The sequence below is a fragment of the Balaenoptera acutorostrata genome, chromosome 11 (assembly GCF_949987535.1).
Source record: "Balaenoptera acutorostrata chromosome 11, mBalAcu1.1, whole genome shotgun sequence".
Lineage (NCBI taxonomy): Eukaryota > Metazoa > Chordata > Mammalia > Artiodactyla > Balaenopteridae > Balaenoptera > Balaenoptera acutorostrata.
Genome location: NC_080074.1, coordinates 82,892,433 through 82,904,919, shown reverse-complemented (window position 1 = coordinate 82,904,919; position 12,487 = coordinate 82,892,433). Strand labels below are relative to the sequence as shown.

General features: G+C 35.7%; 1 protein-coding gene across 6 annotated transcripts in view; it reads left to right on the top strand.

Moving 5' to 3' along the window:
* Positions 1 to 12,487, top strand: part of CCDC91 (coiled-coil domain containing 91) — a 371,744-nt gene that overhangs the window by 303,867 nt on the left and 55,390 nt on the right. For all 6 annotated transcript variants that reach the window (XM_007175702.2, XM_057557084.1, XM_057557080.1 and 3 more), the window contains one exon: positions 11,687 to 11,800. In XM_007175702.2, the coding sequence (XP_007175764.1) occupies positions 11,687 to 11,800 (114 nt within the window). The remainder of the gene's footprint in view (positions 1 to 11,686; positions 11,801 to 12,487) is intronic.

Sequence of the window (12,487 nt, the reverse complement as noted above, 5' to 3'; positions counted from 1 at the left end):
GACTAGTGCCTGTGTTCTGGTGGATGAGGCTGGACCTTGTCTTTCTGGTGGGCAGGTGTACGTGTGGTGGTGTGTTTTGAGGTACCTGGAACTTAGTATGATTTTAGGCAGCCTCTCTGCTAATGGATGGGGTCGTGTTCCTGACTTGCTAGTTGTTTGGCATAGGGTGTCCTGCACTGTAGCTTGCTGGTCGTTGAGTGAAGCTGGGTCTTGTCATTGAGATGGAGATCTCTGGGAGATTTTCGCCGTTTGATATTATGTGGAGCTGGGAGGTCTCTTGTGTCCTGATCTTGGCTCTCCCACCTCAGGGGCACAGACCTGACGCCTGGCTGGAGCACCAAGAGCTTTTCATCCACACAGCTCAGAATAAAAGGGAGAAAAAATAGAAAGAAAGAAAGAAAGAAAGAAAGAGGATCAAATAAAATAAAATAAAGTAAAATAAATTAAAGTTATTAAAATAAGAAATAAAAAATAATTATTAAGAAAAAAAAATTTTAAGTTAAAAAAAAAAAACAGACAGGACCCTAGGACAAATGGTAAAAGCAAAGCTATACAGAGAAAATCACACACAGAAGCATACACACTCACAAAAAGAGAAAAAGGGAAAAAAATATATATATCATTGCTCCCAAAGTCCACCTTCTCAATTTGAGGTTATTCGTTGTCTATTCAGGTATTCCACAGATGCAGGTACATCAAGTTGATTGTGGAGATTTAATCCAGTGCTCCTGAGGCTGCTGGGAGGGATTTCCCTTTCTCTTCTTTGTTGGAACAGCTCCCGGGGTTCAGCTGTGGATTTGGCCCCGCCTCTGCATGTAGGTCGCCTGAGGGCATCTGTTCTTTGCTCAGACAGGACGGGGTTAAAGGAGCAGCTGTTTCGGGGGCTCTGGCTCACTCAGGCCGGGGGGAGGGAGGGGTACGGATGCAGGACGAACCTGCGGCGGCAGAGTCCGGCGTGACGTTGCAGCAGCCTGAGGCGCGGCATGCATTCTCCCGGGGAAGTTGTCCTTGGATCACAGGACCCTGGCAGTGGCGGGCTGCACAGCCTCCCGGGAGGGGCAGTGTGGATAGTGACCTGTGCTCGCACACAGGCTTCTTGGTGGCGGCAGCAGCAGCCTTAGCGTCTCATGCCCGTCTCTGGGGTCTGCGCTGATAGCCGCAGCTTGCGCCTGTCTCTGGAGCTCCTTTAAGTGGCACTCTGAATCCCCTCTCCTCGCGCACCAGGAAACATAGAGGGAAGAAAAAGTCTCTTGCCTCTTCAGCAACTCCAGACCTTTTCCTGGACTCCCTCCCGGCTAGCTGTGGTGCACTAGCCCCTTCAGGCTGTGTTCACGCTGCCAACCCCAGTCCTCTCCCTGCTATCCGACCGAAGCCCGAGCCTCAGCTCCCAGCCCCCGCCTGCCCCAGCGGGTGAGCAGACAAGCCTCTTGGGCTGGTGAGTGCTGGTCGGCACCGATCCTCTGTGCGGGAATCTCTCCGTTTTGCCCTCCGCACCCCTGTTGCTGCGCTCTCCTCCGTGGCTCCGAAGCTTCCCCCCTCCGCCACCCGCAGTCTCTGCCCGCGAAGGGGCTTCTAGTGTGTGGAAACCTTTCCTCCTTCACTTCTCCCTCCCACTGGTTCAGGTCCCGTCCCTATTCTTTGTCTCTGTTTTTTCTTTTTTCTTTTGCCCTACCCAGGTACATGGGGAATTTCTTGCCTTTTGGGAGGTCTGAAGTCTTCTGCCAGCGTTCAGTAGGTGTTCTGTAGGAGCTGTTCCACATGTAGATGTATTTCTGATGTATCTGTGAGGAGGAAGGTGATCTCTGCGTCTTACTCTTCTGCCATCTTGAAGCTCCTCCCTGCCTTCAGTCTTAAAATTGTTTTCTATTTGGCAGCATGCAGAATTAAAACTCAAAAGCAGAAAAAGTCTTATAGGGTCAATGAGGCAGGAGGCAGAGTTCACGCCTGCCAAGAGGCATACTTTCAGAACAAACTCTCAGAACAACAAAAATCTGTGTTCAGATTACCCGCAAGTCCTTGGCCAAATCCTAAATTGCATACGCAGAGTGCAAGACTCTTAAAATCCAGCAACAAAAAAGAACAGCTGAGAGGCTAAAGAGCTGACCAGGTACTTTCGGGAAGTAAGGGTTGTAAGTTAAGTCTTGCAAAGCTAGAAGTGTTTTGGTAAATCAAAGGCTTTCATTTGAGAATCCCTTAAAGGCCTTAGTTTTTGGAATAAAGCCACAACCTGGGAATAAGGGCCCTTACAAAACAACATGTAAAAATGGCCAATAAGCATATGAAAAGGTGCTCAATATCATTATTCATGCAGGAAATATGAATTAAAATCACAAAGAGATACCAGTATACCACTGCCCTGGGTATGGATATAATTAAAGGGACTGACAAAATACCAAGCATTGACAATGATGTGGATCAATTGGACCTCTAATTCTTTTTTGGTGCGAGGGTAAATTTGCCTACTTTTTAGAAGTGTGTGGCAGTATTTACTAAGTAGCTCAACACATGTATACTCTGGCACCCACCATTTCCACAATTATGTATGCACTCAACAGAAATTAATGCTTATGCCCACTAAAAGATGTGTAAAGGAATGATAAAAGGAGCTTTCTTCATAATAATCCCAAACGGAAACTCTCCAAATATCCGTTATTGGTAGAATGGATGAATAAATTGTGGTGTATTGTTTGGAACACTACACCAAAATTAAAAGACAAACTAATGATACACTCTACAATATGGATGAATATCAAAAATTTTGTGTTGAATAATATTTGGTCACAAAAGCATAAATACGGTGTAATTCAAATTTTATGACCTTTAAGAACAAGAAAAAGTAACCTATGGGGATAGAAATTACAATAGTGGTTGTCTATGATGGGGAGAAGCATAAGAGAACTTTCTGTGGCATTTAAGTGTTCTTTTTCTTTATCTGGGTAGTGAGTAAATGGGTGTATATGTATGTAAATATCCACTGAGTGATACACTTAAAGTTTGTGCATTTCACTGTGTATGAAATTTAAAAAGAAAGCTAAGCACAAAGGAAAAAGATTGCAGTCATTTTTAAAATAGTTATTTACTTAAAAAGCTGTGAGAAGCATCTATAGTGTTACTTCAGCGGAAAATCATAGCCTTAAATATTTAAATTAGAAAGTAGAAAAGACTGCAAAATAATGAGCTAATTAATAACACTTCCAATTTATTAAGGAAGTTAGATAAGAAAGAATAGAATAATCCAAAGAAGATAGAAGGAAAACAATAATAAAAGTTATGACAGAAATGCATGACATAGATTAGAAAGTTTACAAATACTAAACTGTCATTTTTTAAAGACATAAAATTCACAAATCTTTCACAAGATTAATGGACGAAAGAGGAATGTTATTAATGAACATTATCAGAGGAATGAATTTTTATATAGGATAATGTAGATCCTATAAAAATTTTAGAGATGATATAGCAATATAAATAACAATACCAATCAACTATAAAGCTTAGATGAAATGAAAGAGTACCAAGAAAAATATAAATCCCAGAACTGACGCAAGAAGAATTAGAAATGCTGAATAGTTCTGTAGCTGCTGAAGAAACTGTATCTGTAGTTTTAAAATATTCATTTATCTCTAAAAAATAAATGTAAATACTCCCCTCCCAGTAGATGGAGTCCAGTTTCCCTCCCCTTGAGTGTTGACTGGACTTAGTTGTTCATATCTAATGAACAGATTATAGAAAGGGAAAAAATGTTAACTTTATGTTAGAGACACCTGGCAGATAGCCCTTTTAACCAAATGACCAAAGTTAACATTGCCAGTGATAAATTATTTTTAATGCTATGTTGCCCCTGATATGATACAACGAGAGGCATTCTTCACCTTTATGGTATTCTTCTCCAAAATTCATAACCCCAGTCTAATCATAAGGAAAAAAAAAAGGCAAATCCAAATTTCTTCAAAATACCTGAAAAGTACTCTTCAACAGTGTCAATATATTAAGGAAGACTGAGAAACTACCACAGATTGGAGGAGACTAATGAGACATGATGTCTGAATGCAATGTTCTACCCTGGTTTAATCATGGAACAGAAAAAAGGCATTATTGGAAAAACTGATGAAATACAAATAAAGTCTGTAATCTGTTTAATATTACTATATGATACTATTTCTTAGCTTGATAAATGTACCGTAATTATGTAAAATGTTAATAGGAGAAGCTGGATTAAGGGCATATGAGAACTCTTGTACTATCGTTGCAAGTTTTTGGTAAATCTAAAATTATTTCAAAGTAAAAAAGTTTCATAATTTTTTCTAACGCATATCTAGTTAAAAAGAGCAGTTTTACCTACTCCCTTGTAAAACCTCACTGAAATAAAAACTCTGAAATGGAGCCCTGAATGAGAAGTGGAGATGACTGAGAAGACCAGCGTACAATATACAGTGTACATTGTAGAAACTCCCAAAGGCTTACTCATTGGTGGCACCAGATATCTCTAGAAGTGAAAATGAAGATGAAGCTTCAAATAGAAGGCAAGTTTGGAAGTCTGTTTAATAAACAGTTAGATCCCCACTTATTCTCTGCCAATTCTGGCAGAAAACTGGCATTAGTTCTCTGGAAAAAAAAAAAAAAAAAAAGAAATAGAGGGTCTCTAGACCAGGGATCACCAAAGCAGGTATAGATGCTGTAATGAAATGGGGTTGGGAGGACAGCAAGGTGAAAAGGTTTAAGCTGCTTATTGAGAACCTTAGCCATTTTTCCCATCACAGCTCTCAGAATGCTGACAACCAGACAGGAAATTGGAAGATTCTTTTCTGAGGAATCTAGTCAGCCCAAGATAAAAGACTTAAATGTATTGGTATCAGAAATTGCCCCAAGGAAACAATGCAGCCAGATTGCTCTGCTATTAAGATCACAGTGCATAAACCACAACTGCAAGCACAGGGATGTTACTCAGCATTTTAGTGCTCTACTCTTTAAACATGAGCAAATAGTCAAGTATGAACAGAGAATTGCCCATGAAAAGCAGAAAATAAAACAGATTCTATGGATATATGAAAAGTTTAAAAAACTTATTAATTTCCTCAAGAGTAAGAGAAGATTTTGCATCTATGAAACAGGAAGAGGATGCTTTTTTTTTAAGTCAAAAGGATTAGAAACAAAATACAGTAGAATGTTTAAAAAAACAACAAGAGTCAGAAGATGAAGTGATAGAAGTCTTCCAGAGAAAATTGTATAAAAATTTTATTCCATTGAAGAAATGGAAAATAGGAGTGAAAAGACCAGAAAATAAGGCAGTCGGTTCAGGAGGTTCATTAGCTGAATCATAGGATTTTGAGGAATAATAATAAAAAAAGCAGAAAATAGAATGCAGGAAGCAATATAATAATAATAGTAGTAGTATTAAAGTAAATCTTGCAGAACTGAAAGACATGATTTTCTAGATTGTAAGATATGAGTTTCTAGGTAGGCCTGTAACTAAGTTTGTTGTTAAATTTTTGAAAAACAAAGGTAAAGAAAATTAACAAATGTTCTCATAAGAGAGAAAATATTTGTGCAAATGATGGGGAATCAGAATGTAATCAGACTCCGCAATAACCTTGAAAACTGCACAGATTTCCAACCTAGAAATTCACACTTAGCCAAACTATAAATTAAGTGTGAGGGTAGAATGAAAGCATTTTCAAGACAAAGGAGATACCAAAACAGTTCTCATGTGCCTTTTCTCAGGAATCTCCTGGGGTAGGTACTCTATCAAAACAAAGAAGTAAACCAAGAAAAAAGGATCCAGTGGTATCTAGAAAGCTGAAGATAACAGCTCAAGAGAGATGTAGTGAAACCCCTAGAAAAATGACTGAGGGAAATCCCAGAATAGACAGCTATGTAGCAGACCTAGAGAACAACCAGTCCAGGTTGGAGATATGTCCACAAGATTTGTCTCCAAGAAGATAAACATAATAGAATGCCTCATATCTTTGAATATATTGAGAAGATAATTAGACAATTAGATAAGAATTTTGGAATTAATGTTTAATACATACTCGCTTAGGCCAATATAATGTGGCTGTAGTAACATTGTATCATTTCTGAGCCCATATCTAAGAGACTTTTAAAAGACCTTTCACTCTTCTTTTACAATTCTGTCCAGCTGCTATGTGAAAAATCCCGGGCTAGTCTGCAGGAGCTGGGAGCCCACAGGAAGGAGAAACAAGCCATCCTACCATAGGCCATCCTAGTAGTAGTGGCGATATCAGACCCAGCAGTTGATTGCAGATACATGGGAGAGCCCAGCCAAGACCAAGAACTGTCCAGCTGAACCCAGCACAGATTGCCCACTTACAGAATTATGAGCTAAATCAAGGATTGGCAAGCTTTTTCTGTAAAGGGCCAGATATTAAATATTTCAGGCATTTATGGGCCAAGAGGCTTAATTGATAATATTATGTAGGAGTTTACATTAACCCAAGAAAAAGCAGATATTCACAAATTTTTTTTATTGATGAAATTCAAAATGTAGTATTGATAATAAGGATAATTTTTCATAGTGTAGCTCTACTAGTGAGAAGAATAGAATTCTCTTTGGGGAGGATAACATTTTGCTTAATTGTGGTTCAATTAAGTATCCCTATCATCAAAAATGGTTACAAATACTCATTTATTAATGCTAATATGTAATGAGACTACATATTTCACCTCTAAGAATGTCTTTCACACAAATAGGTACTGGCAAACGTTGATATCTGTCAATGAGCATATGATTTTAATTGAGCATATTCATTAGTTGAGAAGCATCTGTAGAATCAGGTTCTTCTATTAATATTTTCCATTTAGCATATCATTACAGTGCAGATTAATTATTTCTAATTGAAAGGTAGATGAAAGCTCCTCAGTTGCCCAGTGAATGGATTTTGAAATGTGGAAATTCCATTTGCAGTTGGATCAATGTGTGAAAAGTACTCATGGAGCTGTAGTGTGAGCTCATAAATCTGTGTAGGAATAGAAGTCTCACTTCTTTTTTTTAACTGTTGATGCACAGGAGATGCATACAGAAGCTTGACTTTACTTATGATTCAGACACTCATTTTCTAAGGTGCATTTCCACAACTACGTGCAGCTTTTAAAATAATACATAATTAGATAATATGCATACGTCATGTATAGAAACAAAAATTAAGTGCACTATTGCCCTAGAAAAATCTTTGATACTGTGTTTTACGGCCCACAGATCAAAATTAAATTGATTGCTGTGATTTGTTTCCCATAAATAATTTAACTGTGTTTACAATCCTTAACTATATCGCACTGATAAAGAACAACCTCAGACCGTTTATTAAGTCACGATCCCATTTTTACTGAAATGTATGGTGGATTTAATGGATACTAAAGCATAACTATACTTTTAAGCAATGAGGAGAAATTTTTAAATCTTATACAAAATGTTATATAAGCTTTTAGCCCTAAATGACATTCATCATGACATATTTAATTGTAACAGTATAGAAACTGATCCCAGTCATTCATTTTTTAAAAATGAGTATGTAGAACTCTTTCTTCCACACTTAAAAACTAGTTATATAATCGTTTGGATGTGATTTCTTGCACATATTTTATTTTTAGACAAAAAAATATTTATGATGAGAAGTGTTAACATATATTTTAACAAACAAACCATAACACATATGCAAATGGATATTTTTCCCTCCAAACTGTTTATTTTAGAGCAGTGCTTCTCACCTGGAGGGGAGCCAGTGAGCAGATGCCAAGAATGCTGCTTATAACAGGACTCCCACCTCCACCCCCAGCAAGGAATTGTCAGTAGTACCAAGGTTGAGAAACCCTGCCCTAGAGAATAATCACATCCCAGGGGTTTGGCCATTACTAAAATATTCCGGAAAACGTTCTTTCAGAATTGTCTTGTTTGAATATACTCATTGGTGGCAAATCTTCATCTCTTGTGAGGTGTATTTTATTTTAGACTAATTCTTATGACTCATAGGGACAATTTAGTTCATTCATGGAATTCAACAAAACATGCAGGCAGATATTAACACACACTTGAATATGCACACAAAATTCATTCATCATTTCTAAGTAATTGAGAATTTGGGCTGGTTAGAAAATGGAAGGCTTAAACTTTACTTTTGTATGATATTCAAAGATATTTATTGACAAGTAATATTCATTTTTTTCATTTTTATTTTATATTGGAGTATAGTTGATTAACAATGTTGTGTTAGTTTCAGGTATACAGCAAAGTGATTCAGTTATACATATACAGGTATCTATTCTTTTTCAAGTTATTTTCCCATTTAGGTTATTACAGAATATTGAGCAGAGTTCCCTGTGCTATACAGTAGGTACTCGTTGGTTATCTATTTTAAATATACAGTATGTATATGGATTTCACAACCTTGACTGTCACCTAACTCCCAACTGGGGAGGAGAGAATCAAGGAAACTTTCTTTGTAAATGTTCTTCTTTAACTCAAAAATTAGGAAAGGAGGATCCTCAAAAATGTGAACTGAGCAGACAGTGTAAACTCGCAGCCCCTTCCCCCCTGAAAAAAATGTTAACTGAAGAACATAGTAGCTAACTCTTCATGTTTTTTCTGGATATATCCCTTTTATTTAAATTGATCCTTTTGCCTTCAACCAAACAGATCTAGTCAAATTTACTTATATGACCCTTACTAGATAGAAATTCTGGTTGATATTCAGTATGATATGGATTTATCTTTTATATTCAAATAATCCAGGTCTACAGTAGTTTTAAAATTATAAAACCCTTGAAAACCAAGGATTTCTGTAACTTGGCTGTTGGCAAAACCTGTCTGGAACTAATGTGAAACTTATACTTTTAATTTACCCACATAGTGTGAATATTCATACCCTTCACTGAAGAACTATTCATGTGTTTTATTTCAGAGGGCTTAGTAATATATGCACTACTTTTTGCCTTTATAAAATTTGAAAATTTTCAAATTCCAAATTAGTAAGTATGAAACCAATAGAAATTGTAATAGTAGATGCTTTTATTTTAAATAATCTTTTTTTGTCCTTTTTTTTTCAAAAATTACTATAGTTTTTCATAATGACATATCACCTCACACCAGTCAGAATGGCCATTATCAAAGTCTACAAATAATAAATGCTGGAGAGGGTGTGGAGAAAAGGGAACCCTCCTACACTGTTGGTGGCAATGTAAATTGGTGCAGCCACTGTGGAAAACAGTATGCAGGGTTCCTTAAAAAACTAAAAAGAGTTACCATATGATCCAGAAATCCCACTCCTGGGCATATATCCAGAGAAAACTCTAATTTGAAAAGATACATGCACCCCAGTGTTCATAGCAGCACTGTTTACAATATCCGAGACATGGAAGCAACCTAAATGTCCATTAACAGATGAATGGATAAAGAAGATGCGGTATATATATGGAATATTACTTGGCCATAAAAAAATGAAATAATGCCATTTGCGGTAACACAGATGGACCTAGAGATTATCATATTAAATGAAGCCAAATAGAGAAAGACAAATACCATATGATATCGCTTATATGTGGAACCAAAAAAATGATACAAATGAACTTATTTACAAAACAGAAATAGACTCACAGACATAGAAAGAAAACTTACAGTTACCAGAGGGGACAGGGAGGAGGCATAAATTTGGAATTTGAGATTAACAAATACACACTACTATATATAAAATAGATAAACAATAAGGACCTACTGTATAGAACAGGGAACTATACTCAATATCTTGTAATAACCCATAATGGAAAAGAATCTGAAAAAGAATAGATATATGTATACGTATAACTGAATCACTTGGCTATACACCTGAAACACTGTAAATCAACTATGCTTCAATAAAAAATTAAACATAAAAAATACTATAGTTTTTTGACTTTAATCTTTTCAGATAATCATGGAAACAACTTTGTATTTTATTATTTCATCAATGGAACTGAAGCTTAATGTACTTAGTGATAGAAAATAAAGAGTAACAATTGTCAAAGTCTTATTATAGGGCTTTTGAGATTTGTGACTTAACTTTATATATTAGGGAGGGAATCCAAAAAATTATGAGTCTACCAATATTAAAGTGGGAAGAGGACACAATCAAGCATATGATAAGAGCTAATATGTATATTGCTAATATTTCTATGAAAAATGCTACATATCACATAATCTTTTTAAATGCAGAATAAAGTTAGATATGATTATCCCTTAAATAAGCGAAGATTTAAAAACTGGTGAGACTAAATGTAATCAAGGTTGCAAGAAAACAGCTATTCTCATGGGCTGCTTATGGGAAAAAATTGTACAAAATGTCAAAAGCTGTAAGAGAGCTCAAAAATTATATCCCTTGGGCAACATGATTCTACCTCATGAATTGAAATTAAGGAAGTATCTAATATGCACCACAAAGTTACATATATGGATGTTTGTCACTGCTTTATTAAAAACCACCAGAATATCCATGAATAAATATTAGTAAAATAAATTATTATACATCCCAGTAATGAAATATAAAATCATAAAAGAATATATAATTACTTTAAAATATTCAAAATGTATTTTAAATGAAAAATGCCAGAGTTAGAAAATAGTATGTACAGTTTGAGTCCCATCCTCTTTATACCCAATTTTGTATGGGTGTGTGTTTGCTTTGTGTTCATATTTTTATGTATTTACTAATTTTCGATAGTAAATATATTCATAATAGAAAATTCTTACTACTTCATATTTTCTAGATTTTATATATATATGTATATATTGATATATATGTGTCTGAAATTAATTGGGAAAAACTAAACAAAAACATATATACACTACAAAGTGAAGGGTCCTCAAGAATAACAAAATAAAGGAAATACAACTGAGAAATTTCAAGGCATTTTCTAATTGATAGCCTGTTCAAAAAAAAGATGATACCTTTGTAGACAAATGGAAGTTATAGAAGTTTGTTGCATTCTTCCAATCCATGAAATGCTATTTTAGCAGAAAATATTTCCTGGTTTTTGAGAAGTGTTACATTTCTTTTTCAGAATTTTAGCCTTCTTTCTCTTTATCTGAAAATTTGAACTCTCTCAGGGTTCTTGATTGCTATTTCAGTAAAATGGGGAATATCACTTTTTCACTAGATTTCTCATTTCATATATTAGCACACAGGGTAGAATTCTTACCTCTCATTCATGGTGTCCAGCTCTCAACATCTTAACCTGGCAGAAGAACTAAACTAGCTGTAAATCTTACCACCCAGACCACACTTGATTATTGTATGATGGGAAAATTAAATGTGAATAAAACAGCCTAGAGCATTAGGGTGTTCTTGGAAGAATAAACACAAGTTGGAAGTCTTATGTGGACAGTGCAAAGTACAGGAAAGCAATCAATCATGTAAACATCAAATGAAAGGTTGGTAAGGAAGCCATTGGAGTCTGTCAGGCGCTCCCTGCAATAAATGGCTTACTCCATTTCTTTTCCCTTTCACTCAGTTTAGAAAAATGAATTCTGTGGAATCTCTAACAGAACCCAAAAGATTTCATAAGTTCTTATTCCTGTTTAAAGGTATGCTTTGAACAGAATAAACTCAACCCACTGAAGAGGGTTTTTAGTTTATATAAAATGGGCACAAACATGTCATAGCACATACCTCCCTGACTTTTTTCATCCTCCCACAAACAGGAAACTGTTAAGGCAGCAATAATAGAAGAGCAAAAGCGAAGTGAAAAGGCTGTGGAAGAGGCAGTGAAGAGAACAAGAGATGAATTGATAGAGTATGTAAAGGAACAGAAAAGGGTAAGTATCCCCAGAAGGGTTTTAATTTGTGTTTCCACAAACTGAAGCATTGGCTTCGGTACAATGATATGAAATTTTAAAATATTTAAAATGTCCTTTGTCATCTAATTTAGGAATCTTCATCTAAGATTATTTTTCTGATATAATTTTATATTCTAATAGTTAATGTCTATAAACATAAATTCCATCTGTCAACAAAAAAAGCACACTGAATAATTTCTTGCTGGATTCCTAGAAATGACCTATAGCATTTTCAATTTAACTTTACACTTGCGAAGAAGGTAAACAGTTATAGACTTTTAGTTTTTTGGCCATAAGTTTGATATTTCTTATAATATTTGTCAAAATTTTATGCACTCGTTAGGCCTTCGGACTGGGTTAACACCACTGTGGTTCTAATAGATTTTATTACAGTTATCAAATTAAGGCTCTTCTGCCATAGTTCCATTTCAAAAACAAAATTCAGAATGTGCTTGCTTGTCGCAATTCAGAATGCCTATTGGAGATTTACAAAATAAACATCATTTCAGTACAATGTGGTTTTATTAATATGTGAGTCTGAGCAGTGGCCGGAAATAATGGACTTAATAGCTTAATTTGGAGCTTTTTCAACAAATCTTTATTCTTCTTAAGTAGTATCCAAGATGAGAAACACTTCGGATGACATGTTTAATGGTAATCTCTGTA